Source organism: Rattus norvegicus, chromosome 3 (assembly GCF_021556685.1).
Source record: "Rattus norvegicus strain SHRSP/BbbUtx chromosome 3, alternate assembly SHRSP_T2T, whole genome shotgun sequence".
Taxonomy (NCBI): Eukaryota; Metazoa; Chordata; class Mammalia; order Rodentia; family Muridae; genus Rattus; species Rattus norvegicus.
Window position 1 is genome coordinate 118,099,711 of NC_141536.1, and position 19,522 is coordinate 118,119,232.

At 49.1% G+C, this 19,522-nt stretch overlaps 1 protein-coding gene across 22 annotated transcripts; it reads right to left on the reverse strand.

Annotated features, from left to right (window-relative positions):
- Positions 1 to 212: 212 nt before the first annotated feature.
- Adissp (adipose secreted signaling protein) lies at positions 213 to 14,357 on the reverse strand. Of its 22 annotated transcripts, none has more exons than XM_087652146.1 (9): positions 14,260 to 14,333; positions 9,875 to 10,010; positions 9,488 to 9,652; positions 7,574 to 7,635; positions 7,240 to 7,356; positions 5,313 to 5,455; positions 2,009 to 2,147; positions 1,061 to 1,183; positions 220 to 878 (listed from the first exon to the last, which is right to left on the reverse strand). In XM_087652146.1, the coding sequence occupies exons 5-9, from the start codon at positions 7,256 to 7,258 to the stop codon at positions 778 to 780; spliced, it is 525 nt and encodes a 174-aa protein (XP_087508272.1). In that variant the 5' UTR covers positions 7,259 to 7,356; positions 7,574 to 7,635; positions 9,488 to 9,652; positions 9,875 to 10,010; positions 14,260 to 14,333; the 3' UTR covers positions 220 to 777. The 22 variants fall into 22 exon arrangements, with proteins under 22 accessions (NP_001020862.1, XP_087508272.1, XP_087508273.1 ...); XM_087652147.1 differs by having other exon boundaries at positions 7,574 to 7,638; XM_087652148.1 differs by having other exon boundaries at positions 9,808 to 10,010.
- Between the last annotated feature and the right edge of the window lie 5,165 nt (positions 14,358 to 19,522).

The window sequence follows — 19,522 nt, forward strand, 5'->3', positions numbered from 1 at the left end:
AAGGAGCTGTGGCTTTCTCCCTGTCCAGCATCCCCAAGTTCCTGAAGGCTGCTTCATGTCCTATGCCTTCCCACTCAAGCAACTAGTCCCAAGACCTACAGGCCTCCATGTCCTCGAGGTACAGGTGCCACAGTATGGCACAGTACCTTCCTCCTGATCAAGTTGGCCCATCTATGAAGGTCTTCCAATCCCAGAGAACAAAAAGCTCCCTCTGACCTCTGAAATCTACTAGAGTTTTTATTTATTGAGGTCTCTATCCCAACCAGTCATTTAAAAACCAAGTACCACAGACCTGAGGGGTAGGAGCTAGGAACTGTACCTCCTCACCACACGAACAGCAGTGGGGAAGAAGATGAGGGCAGCAGAGGTGGAGAAGGGAGACGACAATAGCAGCAGCAATGGGGCATCAATGTCACAGAGACAGCCACTCGGTCCTCCCCCAATCCCTAGCTAGAGCCCCTATGGCTTGGGGTGGAAGAGGTAAGTCCCACCCCAGGTCCCTCCTCTCAGACAGCCTCCTCAGGGCTCAACCCATTTCTTCTGTCAGGAGACTCAGGCACATGGGAGAGGAGGAAGTGGGGGAGGAGACTGTGGAGAGGCAGGGTGTGGTAGGAATGAAGGCAGAAGTGGGGGGGCATGAGCAAGGTCTAACCCTGCCATGCCCACCAGGGGAGAGGTGAGGAAGCCACACCATCACGCAGCATGTCGGGGAGCAGGTGGACTTTAAGGCTCAGGGGCTCAGGCAGGCAGGCAGGCAGGCAGGCACAGCCCCAGGCCTCAGTCGAAGCCGTGCCAGTCGCTGTGTTCCGAGTCATACTCCAGCTCGGCGCCCACACACTTGACACCATCCAGCAGCATGGGTGTACCGTGGTGCCGGTCTGCAAGGCAGGCACCACAAGTTAGGAGTGTGCTGTGTGCTGTGTGCTGGCACCACACCACGTTTATTCCACAGGGACCTCTCCCTGGCACTAGCAGGGAAAACCCTGCCAGCTTCAAGAATCTCTTGAAGTCAGTCTCATGTCTCCCTCCTCCAATCAGACCTGCCCTAGCTCTAACTCACCCATGACCCGTGCTTGCACCGTCACATGCACGCAGGTGCCTATGTCACCCTCGCAGGCCAGGAGCATCTCCTCTTTGAGGACACCTTCTTTGTGAGCTGAGTACTCACACTTGATGCTGTAACCTGATGGAGGACAGGGATGGATAGGCAATCAGTACCTTCCATAGCTACTCTATGTTGTCCCCAGCACTCAGTCCCCCACCCAGTAGCTCTTGCTGAGTCTCTTCCAGAAAGAAGCCCAGATGGTTCCTTCAGAGACCCACCCCACAGAGACGGTCCCACAGGACTTAAGGAGCTCCCCATCCTTTCAAATAAAGCCAATGTGCCTCTGGCCTGAGAACGCGGTGTGGCTCTCAAGGTGGAAGGCCAGGTCCAATTCATCCTTCTGGTGCCACACAAGATGGCAGGAGGATGATGGAAATCAAGGAGAGGCCGTCAGTGGGCTTTGAACAGTTGGGGTGGCAAGAGGAAGGGACTTCCATTGAAGGACAAGTGGTTAGGAAGCAGTAGTGGGGACATGAAGCCAGTACTCAGCATCGTACCCTTGAAACTGACACCCTAGTCTCTGTCAGGCTGGTGGTCAGGAGTAGGACAGCTCCAGAAGCTAGCTGGAGAAGCTGCCAAGGCTGGAGGCCCAAAGACAGTTCCTCAGTGGCTCCCATCTCTGGGACCTCTCCAATGAAGGTACCATCAGTGAGTGAACAGGTATGCAAACCTGCAGCGTATGTTAATGGAATGGACTTCTCTGTCCAAAAATGGAGACCTGGGGCTGGAACTGCCATTCTCCCATACTGGAAGCTCAAGGAGGTGCCATGCCCTGACTTTTGCTGAGCTGCCTGATCATCCTAGCTAGGAAAAGGGCAAAAACCCTCACGTTCTCACGCCTACTTGCAGCAGGCACTCATAGTTAATGAGGGCAGGGCTCTAGCAGCCCAGGAGGGGACCTACCTTCAGGGATGGGCGTGACACTGAGGAGCTTGAGGTGCAAGCTGTGGACAGGGGCCTCACGGATGTCCTTGCTCAGTCTGCGCACTGCAGGCAGCGTGAAAGTAATCTCATACCTGTGCAAGATCTTCAGGAAGCCTACCTGCAGCAACAGGGGGAAAGGAGGGGCATCTTCACTGTGGCTTCTCCTAGGGCTTCAGGGTATGTCGCCTGGGCTGCTAATGGGCCCCACCATCTGCTTCCCTGGGAGCCCAATGCTTGTTACTCTCCAGCTATTCCCCTTAAGGCTCATGGTCCAAACAATTTCTGCTGTCCAGATACACTGCCTGGCAATCAATGCTGTCCCTGTGGAACTGGGGCCTTGAGAACTTTTTGGTGAAGGGTCGTGCCCAGCATCTGTCTCAAATACCCTACAGGCTTCAGTTTTATAGATAAGAATATGGAAGTCAGGAAGGGACTGCCTAGAGGTCACATTGTGAACTATAGAAAAGTCCTTCCTAGACCTCCTGGTCACTCCTGTCCTGTGTGATACACAGTAAGAAACCAGCCACAGCCAGGGAGGGGAATCTTCACGACAGCACCTATCCAGATCAAGCAGCCCAGGAAGGAACGCTGGTGACATTACTTCATAGCACGGGATGAGAGAGAAAACAGAAATGGGGAACTGGACACTAGGATTTGGGGAATGGCTCAGTGGTATGTATTTAACATGTGTGAGTCACTGGTTTTGATCCCAAGAACCAACCAAACTAACAAACAAACAAAAAGCAACAACCCACTAAGCCAGCTGTTCCCACAGCAAGCTAAAAGCCGACTACTAACCACTAAGCCTATGATCCTGTCTGCCAACACACGGTAATGGATGTGTGACTATCTGCACACTCAGTGGTGCATGTGACCAGTGACCTCTGCTCATGGCCCAAGCAATTTCTGTTGTCCAGACACACTGCCTGGCAAACCAATGCTATCCCTCTGGGACAGAGGCCTTGGAACTTTTTGGTGTGAAGGGTCATAAGCTGAATGCATCTGAGAGGAGCGCTTTCTGAGCCAGGCAGGGCAGCTCTCAGCTACTCCCAGCACTGAGACTCACTGGGTAGCTCAGACTGCTCTTTAGCCTGTAGCTGTCTTAGGCCACCTCTGCTACACTCTCAAGACAAAGGGCTGTGGATAGAGTTCAGTTGATAGAGTGCCTGTCTGCATGCGTGGCCCTGGGTTTGATCCCCATCGCCAAATCCAATCAAGCCTGGTGGGGCATACCTGTCATCTCAGCACTCTGGAGGTAGGGGCAGAAGGATCAGGAGTCCAAGGTCATCCTTGGCTACACGGCCAGTTCAAGGACAGCTTGGAGTGCATGAGACCCTGTCTCAAAAAAACAAAACAATGCTTTTTAAAATCTGGATTTCTTTTTCATTTATTGCTAAGAGGGTAGGCATAACACATGCTACAGTGCTGTGGAGGTCTGAAGATAATTTGCAGGAGCTGACTCTATCCCTCCACCAAGTAGGTTCTGGGACCAAACTTAGGTAGCCAGGCTGGACAAGTACCTTTACCTGCTAAGCCATGTTAATGGCCCTCAAAAAGTTATCAGGTCTAATAAGCTGGCACTCTGCTTGCCACTGACCTGACAGCCTGACTCTGGTCCCTAGAACCCACATAGTAGAAGTGGGGGGGGGGGGGCTGGCTCTTCCAAGTTGTCCTGTATATATACTATGGCACACCTCTCCCCAAAATAAATACATGTAAAAAGGCTGGGCAGGGGTTGGGGATTTAGCTCAGTGGTAGAGCGCTTGCCTAGGAAGCGCAAGGTCCTGGGTTCGGTCCCCAGCTCCGAAAAAAAAAAAAAAAAAAGAAAAAGGCTGGGCAGAGGTGGCACATGCCTGTAATCCCAGGACTTTGGAGACAAAGACAGGTAGATCTCTGATCTACAGAAGAAGTTTCAGGATGGCCAGGGATATACAGAGAAACCCTGTCACGATAGATAGATAGATAGATAGATAGATAGATAGATAGATAGATAGATAGATAGATAGATAGACAGACAGACAGACAGACAGATCTAGGTGGGTGGGTGGGAGGGAGGGAGGGAGGGAAGGAAGAAAGGAAGGAAGGAAGGAAGGAAGGAAGGAAGGAAGGAAGGAAGGAAGGAAGGAAAAGGTTTTTTTTTAAAGGCTTTCTAGGGGCTGATAAGATGACTCAATGGATAAAGGCACTTGCCACACACACACAGGCTTTGGACAAGAGGTTAGTCCAATGTGAAGGGGGAAGGAGAGAACTGATTCCACAAAGTTGTCCCCTGACTTCCACATGCACACTATGGCAATGCAGTATAGTGCACAAAACACCATAATAATTTTACAAGGAAATGTAAAGACCTTCTGCCTGTACTTGCATACTGTGACCTGGGGCTCAACTGTAGCACTTGCCAGGGAAATACTCAGAGATGTGGAGAATGGTGCTTATCCCAACCCTAATTTATAAAAGGAATGGAAATAATCAGAACACAGAGGCAGCCATGACATATGCCAAATACCAGATGGGGGTGAAATTTCATTGAAAATTATTTCCTGGCAGGCAGAAAACAGTTTGCAAACAGAAGCAAACAAAAAACATCATGTCAGTCGGGTGTGGTGGCACACACCTTTTACCCCAGCACGCAGGAGGCAGGGACAGATGGATCTCTCTGAGGGTCCAGGCTAGCCTGGTCTACAGAGCAAGTTCCAGAGCAGTTAAGGGCTACACAGAGAAACCCTCTCTCCAAAATCAAAACACACAAACAAATGCAAACCCCTCACTAACAACAATACTAGCTTTTGGAAACAAAGCTTTGAAAAACATGCACTAACATATTCACCATGGTCACTTGTGGACTGTGTGTTCTGGAGCCCACAACGTGGAGGAGAGACCAGACTCGTGCAAGCTGTCCTTTGACCTTCATTTGTGGCTGTGGCATGCATGCTCCAACAAAACAAATAAATGTAAGAAGCATATCCAGACAAAAGGACAGAAGAGATAAATGGGGGACAGACTGTCCAAGGCCACAACACCAGGACAGCAAGCCAAGGCCTGATCCAGGCCCATGGTACCACAGCTTCCAACCAGCCTTCTATGGCCCCTGTCTATGGCATGTGTTTAAATCACTCACTGAGTTCCTTACCTCCCATTTTACAGATGAAGAAACCAAGGCTCAGGGAGAGGCAAGGATGTGCCTGTGACCCCAGCTGGGGGAGGGTTAGATGGATAGGACAACCTCTAGAAGGCAGGCGAGAGGAAGAAGACGTGAGGCTGGTGCTGAGGGGAGCTCACATACCTTGACTAGAAAGCTGTTGTCACTCTCCTGAGTAACCATGACCACCGAGTCATGCAGCTTTTCATCAAAGTGGACGTGGCTCTGGGAGCCTTCTGCATCATGGCCTGCGGCAAAGCGGATACTTCGGACTCTGGGCTTACTGCCTAGGAAGAGGAGGAGAAGGCTCCAGGGACTGCCGGATTCCCTCACCACCAGGAAACCACATCTCCTTGTTTCCTCCCCATGCTCAGACTGCTCTTGACATCACCCAGCATACACTGACCAGTCACAGTAGACACTGTTAACCTTGAGGCTTGAGCACCCCACCCACACACAGACACCTTCCTATGTAGTCTCCCACAAATATGCCCTTCCCAGCATACATGTGAGAAAGACTCAGGGAGTGTGGCTGATAGGACCCCTCACTGGGCGGGAAAGACGCTGGCACCTTCTCTGCCATCACTCAGTGTAGAGGGGAACTGTCCACAGTGCCAAGCCACCATCTATTTGTTTTTAAGATTTTTTTTTTTTTTGGTTCTTTTTCTCAGAGCTGGGGACCGAACCCAAGGGCCTTGCGCTTCCTAGGTAAGCGCTCTACCACTGAGCTAAATCCCCAGCCCCTGTTTTTAAGATTTTTATTTATTTGTTTATTTATTTATGTGCATGTTGTCTGTGTGCCTGAGTTTATGTGAACAATGTGTCACAGCAAGAAAGCACTGGTCTGCTAGGCATAATGGCACACACATTTAATCCCAGTGCTTGGGCAGCAGAGGCAGGTGAATCTCTATGAGTTTAAGGCCAGATGGCACCACATAGTAAAACCCTGTCTGGGGGATGGGGAGTAGGGACAGCAACAAGGCAAGGAACTTGAAGGAACTGGGTTCACAGGTGTCTCTGGGCTGCTTGCTGTGAGTGCTGGAAACTTAACCCAGGCCCTGCACAAGAGGACTGCTGAACCATCTCCCTTCCCCAGTGACACCTTCCCTTCCTGGTTTGTCAGTGCATGAGACAGGCCCAGCCTATGACTCCTGATAACTCCAACCAACCTGGAGCACAGTGATAAGAATGAACTCTAGTGAATCTACTTACAATGGAGCCTGTTTACAAAACCACACTTTTTAAGAAAAAAAACAAAAACAAAAAACAAACAAAAAAAAACCAAAACAAAACAAAAAACAAAAACGTGGCCACCTGGAAGAGACTTGAGCTGCAAGGTCAATGGTCCTAGCACTGAAGAGGCGTGAAGCTTCCCAGTCTACCCCAGTTTCCCCCTCTACTAGTATAGATGAGGGTCTGGGAGGGTTATTAGCTGTCACTGTGATGTACTGGGAATTCTAAGGCCAGAAAGCACAGGGATTAGAATATACTATGCGGCTAGGAGATAGCCAAGAGCCTATGGGGAAGGTCTAGCCTCGAGAAACCAAGGGCATGACCCCAGCCCTCTGTAACCCTCCAGCAGAGGCCTTAGGCCTCCCAAGAGTCTGCTCGAGTCATTTTGGTGGGAGAACCTGGACTGGCACTGGTCTAGATTCTTGGATACACAGAAGCCCTGCCAAACATGTATAGCCACAGTCCCTGGTAAGCCCCCTTCAGCCTGGTTCTCAAATCTTACCCAGTTTCCTTTACCTAAAGCCTTCCAGGTTCATGCTGAGGCCCTGGCCCAGGTATCTGATGCTCAACCAGCCCAGCCTCATGTCCTTTAACACTGCGACCAGTGGAACAGAAGGACTGACATATGTGGACACAAGAACATATACTTCCATAGAATGGTGAACCCAGGGCTCCCTGCAGGGGCTTGGATGATCCTGGACCCAGCACAAGCACTGGCATATTCTGAACACTGAGACATATCACATTCAGGGCTGAAAGAAGTCAATATGTAACAATACTCCATCCACCAGGGGCCACTCCAAGAGTTCATGCAAACTTACACACTTACAGCACTTACCTCTGTTGGCTGCAGCCATGGACACCCTCCCTGCCCCTGGGCAAGACACACAGCTCCTACTTGACACTGCCACTCAAGCTCAGCAGCCTGCCATGCTCCAGAGACAGCAGTAGGAACCTGAAGGATGAGGAATAAGGAAATAGGAGTCAAGACCCCCATGGCTGGTGGGGATCCGGGGGAGCTCCCTTTGGAAAACCCTTATTGCTTTCAGAAGTCACAAGGGCACCCTGTCTGACCCTTCTAGTTAACACACACACACACACACACACACACACACACACACACACACACACACACCCTCCCTCAGCCCAACCCTGCCTGATACCCTACTGACCTAAGACTCATCAGGCTAGCTTCAGTTGCCAAAGTGCCAACAGGACTCGTATGTCCAAGTACCTACTGGCAGGAAAGACAGCTTAGAAAGAAAGGAGGCTTTCTTTACTGGCAATTTTTAGAGCCTATTTCTGGTATTGCTGACCCCAAAGAGCAGGCCCAAGGACTATGTTATTCAGGTCATACACCCAGTTCAAGTAGATACAGGTCAGTCAACAGTATGGTTACAAGTGGGCAAGAATAGGAGACGACCTCATAAGATTTCATATTCATATTCTGGCAGTCAGTCAGGGCCACATACAGAGTCCTATGGAGGAGGTGCCCCCGTTTAAGCCTGCTGTTTAGATCCGAACCTGAGTCACAGAGGCCTCTGGCTAAGCAACCCAAGGGCTACCTCAGTGAAAAAGTAACTGTAAGAAGCTGAGATAGGGGGGCTGGGGATCTGGGGATTTAGCTCAGTGGTAGAGCGCTTACCTAGGAAGCGCAAGGCCCTGGGTTTGGTCCCCAGCTCCGAAAAAAAGAACCAAAAAAAAAAAAAATAGGGGGTTAGGGATTTAGCTCAGTGGTAGAGCGCTTGCCTAGGAAGCACAAGGCCCTGGGTTCAGTCCCCAGCTCTGAAAAAAAAAGAAGAAAAAAAAAAAGAAAGAAGCTGAGATAGATCAGCAGGTAAAGGCACTTGCTGCCAAGCCTGATGACCTGGATTTAATCTGGGGGACCCACATGGCAGAAGAGAAACAACTCCTGCACCTCTCCACTGACCTTCATACATATGCTGACTAGTGCATGTGCAACTGTACATATGTACATACATACATGCATGCATGCATACATACATACATACATTCATTCATTCAGCAAAATCGAGAACCACCATGAGGCACTCTTAGGAAGTTTCTGATGGGTAGAGCAGAGCCCGTATAAACATCAGAAAGGCAGTGAGTGCATGATAGAAGAGATGGAATATACACAGCCATCACGAGTACAGATTACAGAAAAGGTGGAAAGCAATCAAAGCGAACCCTAACTTCATGCACCACGGAGGGCAGCATTGCCTCAACTGTCTACTATGGAATCGGGCAATTAAAGGGAAATAATTCAGCCTGTATCTCATACATGAACTGCCATCTTTGTGGGCAACTTCCTGCTAATAACAAAGGATCAAATGCCAAGTCATTCTGCGCTCCTAAAGAAACAAACGCCAGAGGCAAGGACTCTCTGGATGCTGCTGACCCATGAGAGACACCCAAGTGGCACTGACAGATGATCTGGAGGCCCAAAGAGAGAATGACACAGATTGCAATGGAGAAATACTATCTCCCCTCACTCACTGTGGGACAACATAGCCATTTCCCCTAAGTGAGACAGCCTGCATGAAGTCACAAGATGACTGATGAAGATGCTTAGGCCAAGCCTAACTGAGCCTCTGCATCCAACTTAGCCAGAAACACACGACTGTGGAACAAATTGAATAACTGTGAGCAGGCAATGAGACCGTCCAGAAGGCAGGCTGTGCCACAGGACAACTGACCTGTTTCCATATGAGAGGGATGTGGGGAGAGTGCTCTAGATACGAAATTGGGCCACAGCCTGAGTGTTTGTTTGCAAATAAAGGTTCATTGGGTCACGATTCCTCTTACTCATTTGTATGTCATTTGTGATAGCTTTTGCACTGAGACAAAACTACTTTGAATAGTTGTGACGTGGCCTGCACAGTTCTGCCAACCTGCTTTAGATGGACGCTCACATATGGCACCAAGAAGGCAGATAAATCCCACAAGAAAGCAGACCCTTTGCCTCATCAACTGCAAGAAATGGTGGGAAGGGTTTCTAACTCTATTAAAAGAAGACATCTGGAGGGCTGGATGGGTACTGTACATGCCACAGGAGTAAGTTCGAGCTTGCCCACGGACAGTACCTGGCTTGCGCTTCCTCCTCCTCTTCTTCACTTTGATAGGTTTCACAATAAGCTCCTGGTCAAAGTCTTCAGAGCTGATGACACTGAATCTCTGTGAGGATGGCTGACCACTGTGGCCCAGCTCAGGGGCAGCCTGAGATCTTGCAGAGGACCGGAGTCTGAGTCCTAGAACCCATGTTAGACAGCTCGCCATAGCCAGTAAGTTACTCCAACCCCGGGGGATCTAAACACCTCTTCTGGACTCTCCTGGTACCTATACTTTTGAGCACATGTCCCCCGCAGTCATATACATACAATTAAAGATGCAGTCATATACATACAATTAAAGATGAGCTAAGTCTGGGAGGTGGGCATTTGAGCACATGTCCCCCGCAGTCATATACATACAATTAAAGATGAGCTAAGTCTGGGAGGTGGGCATGGAAGCGGAACATGGTGGTGTGGCTTTGGTCTTAGCGCTTGGAATGCAGAGGCGTGTGGATCTCTGTGAGTCTGAGGCTAGCCTGGTCGATGGAGTGAGGTTCTATTAAGAAAGGAGACACAGACCAACATTTGGAAACCTGGAGATAGAACACCACAGTAGAGTGCCTGCTTAACATGTGGCAATGCCACAGCACTGTGCAAATTAATTTAATTCAAATATATTAAGAAGGGCTTGAACAATGGTTAAGAACACTTTTTGCTCTTACCAAGGACCCAGGTTCAACTCCCAGCATTCACACAGCAGCTTAAAACCAGGGGACCGAGGGTTGGGGATTTAGCTCAGTGGTAGAGCGCTTGCCTAGGAAGCGCAAGGCCCTGGGTTGGTCCCCAGCTCCGAAAAAAAAAGAACCAAAAAAAAAAAAAAAAAAAAAAAAAAAAAAAAAAAAAAAAAAAAAAAAACCAGGGGACCGAAGCCTTTCTGACCTCCTCAGCTAAACAGAGAGTTTGAAGCCAGTCTGAAAAACTGATTTTATTCAGTGAGATAATGGAATTTTACTATATATGCATGTCCATGTTTTTCAGAGAAGCACACTGAAGTGTTTAGAGATGAGTGACCGGGGAGTGACCTTATGTAATTCAGAGAATGAAGAGAAGCTATAGGGTAGCATTTATAGTCAGTGGCTGGGCCTGTCCCCTGAATACTGAGCAGTCCTGGGAACCCCTGGCACTTTCTTTCTTCCATATTGCCTGCTGCCAGACAAGTTCACCCAGACCCCACTGTGGTTAGGGTGTTCAGAGCTTGGGGCTCAAGACAGCCCCGGTAGAAAGCAGGAGAGATGCGTGGAATTCCAAGACTCCAGACTCTGGGATGCAGAAGCAGCCAGAACTGGAACATGCACCATCAACACCTTCACAGAAGCTCATTCACAGGCCCTGGAATGAAGAGTAGCAAGCTCTGCCCTCCTCATGTCTGGTCAGCTTGCCTCCAGGGAACCTAGCCTTAGAAAACATTCCAGCTACTTCCTAGAGTGGTAGGTTCCCGGCCGTGACTGGTAACCAGGGTGGCTGGTCCCCTTCATACCGCTGCAGCCATGGGGCAGCCACAGCCCAGTGTCTGTGAGGCTTTTCCATATCTCCAGATATTTCTAAGAGATGTGGAGGACCAGTGGCTGGTGAGCAAAGACTCCCATGAACCCTTTTAACAAGATGGTCTGACCTGGAGTAGTCCCGGTCTACCTTTTTCCAGGTCCTCAGCCAGAAGCTCCCCAATGCCCATCGACACCTAAGCTAAGCTCAGCTTCAGCCCCAGCATCTTTTTAGGAGAGCAGTCACACTCCACCCCAATCCCAGGGAAGGCCCAGCTGTGTCCTCTCTCACTCTGTAGTAACTTATTTTAATCTTTCCTGTCGTTAAGGGCAGTGACTCCAGCTTTGCCAAATGTTCCCAGCATCCATCAAAGCACTGGAGAGGAAGAGGAATTCAGTTGATATTTGTTGATTGAACTAATGAATGACATCCTGAAGCAAGCCCAACTGGGCTAGATATGGTGTGCTCGGCAGGGTCAGTGACTCGGGAACTTTTCAGCCTCATCTCTTAGCCAATTCTTGCTCTAGAAGGCAACCTCCTCCCAACTGAGGTTTCCTTCCACTCTCCCTCTAGAGGGTTACGACAGTCAGTTGGTTCCTGCCCATATCCACCCCAAGATGAACAAGCTACTGAAAGCAAGACCTCCATTTCCTGCAGAAGCCAGAATTTGAAGGAGAGCCGTCATGCAGGAACTGCCTGTAACCCTAAGAATGGTAAGGCAGGGACCACAGGAGCCTGGAAAAACCAAACCTCCTTTCACAACAGACAACCTGCCAGTGGCTGCCCCATGGGAGTTACACTTATCCACACGAATTCCTCATTAGAAACAGGAAAAGAGGCCACTGGGCCTCTCTTGCTGTAGTCCTGTCCACAGGGAACTGCCAGGCCACCTCACACCCTCTAGCCTGACCATGCCTCCAGCCTGTGCCCGTGCTAGCCAAGTTCCCATTGTCACCTCAACCACAGACACAGACAGACAGACAGACAGACAGACAGACAGACAGACACACACACACACACACACACACACACACACACACACACAGGGCAGCAGCCAATCAAATTCAGACTAAACCCTTGCTGCCTGTAAGGATGGGCCATTTTACTTCTCCAATTGAGAAAGCAGTGGCCTGTTCTTTTCAGGGTTTGGTGCAGCTCTGCCTAGAACTCTGTGAAAATACCCACACCCTCTATTCTCCTACCTCAACCCTTAACCACTACAAAAACAAAAGCTTGGTTCCTCGAGCAAAGGCAATTTCACTGGAAAAGGGGCACCAGAAAAAGCATTTCCGGTCACCCTTGGAGGAGCCCTCAGGGAGTTCAGCTTCTCAGAAACTAGCTAAGAGATTAAGGAGGCCTCTCTCCCCTTCCCTTCTTCCTTTCTTCCATTCCAGGGCAACCAGGCTCCAGGGAGACTGTGGAGAAGGCTGCTGTGGAGCCTTTTCTAATTCAGGCCCTCATCTGACAAAGATGATGCCTCTGTTCTTAGACGGCTGTCAACAAATCGGGAGTGAGAGGAAAGAACACTGGGTATGGCAGCAGGCAAACACACACACACACACACACACACACACACACACACACACACACACACGTATATATTGCAGGATGGGGAACATTGAGGGCTTCTTGGGCTTTCAAATGCTCTTAGGGAACCGGGAGTAACAAAACTGTGGGTAAGAGAAAGCTTTGAGCCTACCTTTCCAAAGAACAAGCATGTGGGTAAACAGCCGGGTGGTTATGGAAAAACCCAGGGTCCTCAACGCCATAATGCCTTGCCCCTATCCAGTCTAGGCTGCAATTTCAACTCCAGGCTGCCCTGTTCTAGCACTCGAGTCCCAAGCTAAGAGCCAATGATGGTTTATCCATGGCAAGGGGAACTCTTGAATTGTGACACTTTCCCTTCTGATTATCTACCTCTTCCCAGAGGCAGCCTGTAAGCCCCAAGGCATCACAAAGCCAATTTCAGCTTGAACTGTGCTGTGTGGCTGGGAGCACATCCCCAAACCTTCTAGCGTCTCCTCTCTCAAATCATTCTTCATCTACCATTCTCAACCTAATAGAAGCCTTTTTCTGTCAAAGCAGAAAACAACCTTCAATTCTTCCTACCTCCTCCCCTGCCCCCATCCAGGGACCCAGTCAAAGCTTAATCACTCAGCCCAGCATTAGCACTTTTCCAACCTCCCCCTAAAGCTCAAAGAACACCCACTGGAGTCTCTGATAGGGAGGGCCACATCCAGGTCACATGTGGAAGCAATCTTCTACCTACTCAGCCTTGACCTATCTTTAAAGCCTCCTTCCCCAAAGCCATTGATACAAGGCTCACAGCGAAGGGAAAGGTTGACCTGTGAAAAGGGTGCTACCCACTCCTGTCTACCAATATGTGTGGCTCTCCTCTGCCAAGCATCCACTTCCCACATTCCCCCTGACCTCAGCCAAAGGAGGGTGCTTGGATTCCTCTGGCCTCTAGATTGACTCTTCCACCCAAGAAGCAGAACACCAGTGACAGCTGCTCCAGATCTCCCTCCTACCCACTACCCACCCACCCTATCCTACCCCACCCTAACCCACCCCACCCCGGCGCGCTCCTTAATGCAAAGCAATACCCTATCTCCACATCCCACCACCAAGATTAAAGAGGAAAGACTCAAGCTGTCCAACCGAGTCCTATTCAGTAACAGGAGCACTGGTCCAGAACCTAAATCAAACCATTTCTGCGAGACACTGGGGAAGCTCTGGCTCTAGCCCTCTGGCCTTTCCTACCGCCATCGCTGTGGGTGTGGCACTCCCCACCCCACTATTATTGTTTTCTCAGGGGACAAGAGCAGCGGAACGGGCCTCAGACATACCCACACCAAGAGCAAGGCCGTGGTTCTGTCCATCTGAGATAATGCTCTGCGCTCTCTGAGCTCGCCAGGCTGACGCAGGAGTCTCCGGAGCCGACACTCCCAACATCAACATCCACCTTATGATCGTGCCCGGGCACCGGAGGCTCAGAGGCTACTATACCAAGGTCACATAGAGCCATGAAGACCAAGTGGGAACAGGAAGTCAGTCACATTTACGCCCCCACCCTGAGGTGTCACTTGTACCCTGCCGGCTAACCGTCACTTGTACCCAGGACCCCACATCCCCCACCCCATCCCGCTTCTGCAGAGTTCCCTACGCTCCAAAGCAGAGCCTCCAGCTCCAGCACAGCGGAGGATCTCAGACCCAGGAGCCGGCGCTGGTGCACTAGACGGAGCCAGGAGGGCCCATCTCACCTTGCAGGCGAGCCCCGCGGCCAGGCGGGCAGGAACGACCGCGGAGGCGGCGGCGGCAGCAGCAGAGCGGGCTCAAGAGCGCGAGGAAGAGCCCCGCGCCGCAGCCCCCTCGCGCCACGCCCTCTCCTCCTTCATTGGCTTGAGGGGCGTGGAGGGGCGGGGCTAGGACACTTCAGACCAATGCGCTGTCTCTGAGATTCACCAATTAACGACGAAATTCCATATCACGTGAGCGCGGAGGCTGAGCCCCACGATCGACGTCACCTCAGCAGCACGAGCTCCGGTGGTGAAGCGGGCTGGGAGCTATGTGGGAACCGCTGCTGGAAGCGGACCAGCGCGATCTTCCCCATGAGGCTTCCGAGCTGCGGCAGTTTTGTCTAGGAGTTAAGCAATCATCTTTCCTACTCAACTGGATCTGGGTTTCGGTCTTCCTTTCCCACCCGTTCCCTATTCCTGATAAGCATAAGAACAAAGAAGGCACGCGGCGTGGGAAGGGGGGGAGGGAGCGTACGCCGGCGCCCCCGGGGACAGGAGCTTCTGCTCTTGGTCTCCAAGGAGGCAGTCGCCATGGCAGCGAGATGCGTCTCGACCCACCCGACAGGGTGTGGGCGTCTACGTAGAGCACTCGCTAAGGGTTTTGGATTTTTGCCAAAGGCCCACCTGTCGGTGTGTGACTATCTCTACCCTTATTTACACTGACTAGGACAAGTAGCTTAAAGCGCTGAAGGAGCAGTCCAGAACACACAGGTTCCCGATCCTTCCAACGTAACTAGAGGGGACAGACAGGCCTTGGACCGCTGAGAGCTTGCTTGTTTTTCCAATAGAATGTGATCGCTGCCTTTAAGCGTCCTCGAAGTCCCAATTCTTCTCTATCCTTATGGCCCTTACTTAGCCTGACTCCAATCTTCTGTCTGCAAGCTGTTAAATTAGTCTTTCTGAACTATTGTTTTCATAGCGTTTACTTCAGAGGGCCCAGCGCTTCAGCAGGGCTTCTCTAACTTTTATCAGTGTTTTGGGTGGTACGTGCGCTCCCTACTGTTGAGAAAATTCTGTCCTCCAGCGCGAACATTGAGAACTTTTCATTCTAATCCCAGCCTACTCAACCCCTACTCCCACCTTTCCATAAGCCCCGTGTGTTCATATCTGTTCTTTTCCGAGTCAGTAGACAGTGGGTCCAAAGTATCCTGAAGGCCACCATGCCAGGCAAAAGTAGCCTGCAGATGTAGCCTCCGGAGGCTTCTATAAAGAACTCTTCTTCCCATCTTCTTGCCCCTCATCCTACTTCTTCACAAAGGATTCTCATTTCCAGTCTTCTTTTGAAATATCAGATCTAACAACACATAGTTACATTCCAAACAGGAACCAAGGGCTTTGGGGTATCGGCCTCAGCCTCTTTGGAACATCAGTTTACCTTAGTTCCCTCTGACCCCCATTTCTCATTTATTTTACTGCCTAGGTGTGTGTTGACTTTCAGTTTCAGGATTCCTTTTCTCTCCTGCTCCTTTTCACTTGAAACTTATCTCTTGGTGAGCTCTATTAAGCAGAGTAATTGCTAACAGTTTACTGTGTGGGGCAGTTTTCTAATTGTCAACTCCTTTTAACGTATTTTCTGAACATGTAAGATAGGTAAAGGTAAATTACTGTGCTTGGCTGCTCCCTGTGCAAGACACCCACAGCTTACTGTGAGACCACCACACAGAAAGAACTGTGGCTTCCTGATCTTGCCAACACTCCTCATGTTCCTGGGCTCGGAGCATCTTGGACACCTGGGAAGACCTGTGATATGGAGCTGCCTGTCCTAGAGCATGCTTCCTGTTTCCAGGAAAGGCCACAAATGGTCCTGGAAAACTTCCTGGAGAAGTAAGGCTTTGAGTGCCAACAGAACACCAGGACAGACATTATATGGCTGTTTTCATTGCTTCTCAGTGGGCTTGTGCACCAGGAAGGTATGGCAGCCTCAGAAGTGCCCAGGTCGGTAAGAAGCTTCCTGTGCCCAAGGCCTTATTATCCAAAGCTGGAACACCAGGCTCTATAGAGTTGAGGGCAGTATATGAGAAGGAATGAGCAACTACAGGTTAGGAAAACTCCACTTCCGGCCCCGAGTATTCTGAACTTTAATAAATAAAAAATTAAACTATAATAAATCTCCTTGGAAAACTAATATGTAATAAAGTAGATAAATGCTTGGAGGCTAGAGAGATGCATAGTAGTTAACAGCATGTGCTGCTCTTAAGACCAGGATTTGAGCCTGGTGGTGGTGGCACACACCTTTAAGAACTCGGGAGGCAGAGATAGGTGGATCTCTGTGAGTTAGAGGCTAGCCTGATCTACAAGAACAGCCAAGGCCATTATACAGAGAAACCCTGTCTGAGAAACAAACAAACCAACAAACCAGGATCTGGTTCTCAACACCCAGGCACAACTGCTTGTAATTCCAATTCCAGATCTGATGCCCTCTTCTAGTTTCCTGGGACTATGCACACATGTGATACACATATAGACAAGCCCATTCAAACACACATAAATAAAAATATATTTTTGATTGAACTCTGCACACATACACATATAGACAAACCCATTCAAAAATACATACACATAAATAAAAATACATTTTTGATATATGCTAAAAATACTACATTATTTCTCTTGTGCACATTCACACACATGGTTGTCCTGGGGAGTGGCACTGTTTACAGGTGTGGCCTAGTTGGAATAGGTGTGTCACTGTAGGCATGGACTTTAAGACCCTCACCCTAGCTGCCTGGAAACCATCCTTCTACTGGCCTTCAGATGAAGATGTAGAACTCTCAGCTCCTCCTGCACCATGCCTGCCTGGGTACAGCCATGCTCCTGCCTTGATGATACTGGACTGTAGCTCTGAGCCTGTCACCCAGCCCTGGTTAAAGTTGCCTTGGTCATAGTGTCTTTTCACAGCAGTAAAACCCTCACTAAGCCAGGTCCAGATGGGAACAATTCAAATATATATCAACAATAAAATAAGTAAACTAATTGTACTATATTTACACAATGATATCAATGACAAAGGACAGCTGAATACATGCAAAAATATGGATGATTCTTAGACAATATTGAGCAAAAGACACCAGATACAAAAAATAACATGTACTTTTGGATTTTGGTGTGTTTCTCTTGATAAATACATGTATTTCTCCTAAGTATATATCTGGGATTTGCTGCTACATAGCTTGTTGTAGCTTTGTAAAGTGCTACTTAGCTAGTATGAAGTGCATTTTTCAAATATTCTTTCACATATGTTTTGAATAAGGATGGGCCACAACAGACATTTTTGCATGAGATTTGAAGATTGTAAGAAAATAGCAGCAATACAGAATTTGACATTTACAAGCTCCAAGGAAGAGATCTGTCACCCACACACTTTGTTGATCTGCTAACTTACCTCGCTGACATAGAGTAGCATACATGCCTACAAGGACTTTGTGTTTTCTTGGTGCTCCTTGAAGTCTCTGACTCCTGGGTCAGCTGACCAAGGGGGGCTGCTGCCTCTGCAGTTCACTCACATGCAGACCGGAAGCAGTAGGAGCTGCCATTTGGTTCACTTTGTTCAGGAGCGTTTGCTCTTGCACTCCACTGTGTTCCACTCAATGTCCATTTTCCCTTCCCAACTCCTAATCTTTGGACTTGAAACTCCAGCATTAGATATAAAAACATTAACTGGGGCCTGATGCCATTTGGCCGATAATCCCCAGGAGGCTGAGGCATGAGGTTCAAAAGCTGTAAGTCTCTCAGGGCTGCAGCGTGAGTTTAAAGCCAGTCTGGACAAATCAATGGGACATTATCTGGAAAGTTTTTAAAATGATTGAGTGAGGTAATATAGCTCAGGGGGAGAATGCTTACATAGTATGGGCAAGGCCCCGTGCTCATTCCTTAGTACCATAAAAGACGCAGAGAAGCCTTACAGAGACTGGGTAACCATCTCTGAAAATTACCTGTATTTAAATCCCTGTAAGAAATTTCCTATGGGGGTTGGGGATTTAGCTCAGTGGTAGAGCGCTTGCCTAGCAAGCACAAGGCCCTGGGTTCGGTTCCCCAGCTCCGAAAAAAAGAAAAAAGAAAAAAGAAATTTCCTATGATGATTGGTCAGATGGCTCAGTGATTAAAGGTATGTGCTACTCTTTTTTTTTTTTAAAGATTTATTCATTTATTATATATAAGTACACTGTAGCTGTCTTCAGATACACCAGAAGAGGGCATCGGATCTCTTTACAGATGGTTGTGAGCCACCATGTGGTTGCTGGGAATTGAACTCAGGACCTCTGGAAGAGCAGTCGGGTGCTCTTAACCGCTGAGCCATCTCTCCAGCCCAAGGTATGTACCACTCTTAACAGAGGACCCAAGTTTGGTTCCTAGCACCCACTTCAGGCAGCTCACAGTAGCCTGTAACTCCAACTCCAGGGGGATATGGCTTGAACAGCACCTGCATTCATTTACCCCACACACACACACACACACACACACCAGACATGGTGGTGCAACACAGTCCTTCCACTTGAGAGACAAGGCAGGCAGATCTCTGAGTTCAAGTCTAACTTGGTCTACACAGTGAGTTGCAGACTATTCAGAGCAGACACGTAAGAGGCAGTTTTGCTGAAGCAGACATGAGAGGACGCGTGATGTTTTGCTGGAGCGGACAACTGAGAGAGCACATGATGTTTGGAAAGAGTACAAATGGAACCCCACAAACAGTGAAAAGACAAGTCTTGCATTTTGACCCCAATGCTTTGATAGTGTTGGCTGGCCACACATTTCTTCACTGGTCTTGCTTCTTCAATGATCTTCACTGGTCTTCACTTCATGGAAACATACTAAAGACCTTCTTCTGGTATTCCAGCTGGTTCCTGCCGCTTTTGTTGACTCATGCAGATTTGGCAGAGCCTTTTCTGCTGGATCAAGCCGCTGCTACTGATTCTTGTTTGGTTTTGCTATTGGACTGGACTGCTGGTATCCTGACAATGAAGAGTGGAACTGCCCCCAAAGAACTACTTCTAAATGGACTCATATCTTCCTTGTCTTAGTAATCTTCTTTTTCACCTACCTTAGGTGAGTAGACTAGAAGGGAGATTGAAGCATTTAAAAACCCTAAATAAAATAGGTTTAGAGAAAAATCTAAGCCTACAGAAAACCTGTCTCCAAAGAATTCATTTGTTTTGGGAGGGGTGGAGTGCAAAAAAAAAAAAAAAAGAAAGACATAAGGGGTTGGGGATTTAGCTCAGTGGTAGAGTGC

Bases quoted from the DNA above. Each gene is read 5' to 3' on its own strand.
- Adissp (NM_001025691.1), bottom strand. The intron at 2,148-5,312 runs GTATGTGAGCTC...CTGTTGCTGCAG, and splicing joins ACAACAGCTTTCTAGTCAAG to GTAGGCTTCCTGAAGATCTT. The intron at 1,184-2,008 runs GTAGGTCCCCTC...GTCCTCCATCAG, and splicing joins TGTCACGCCCATCCCTGAAG to GTTACAGCATCAAGTGTGAG.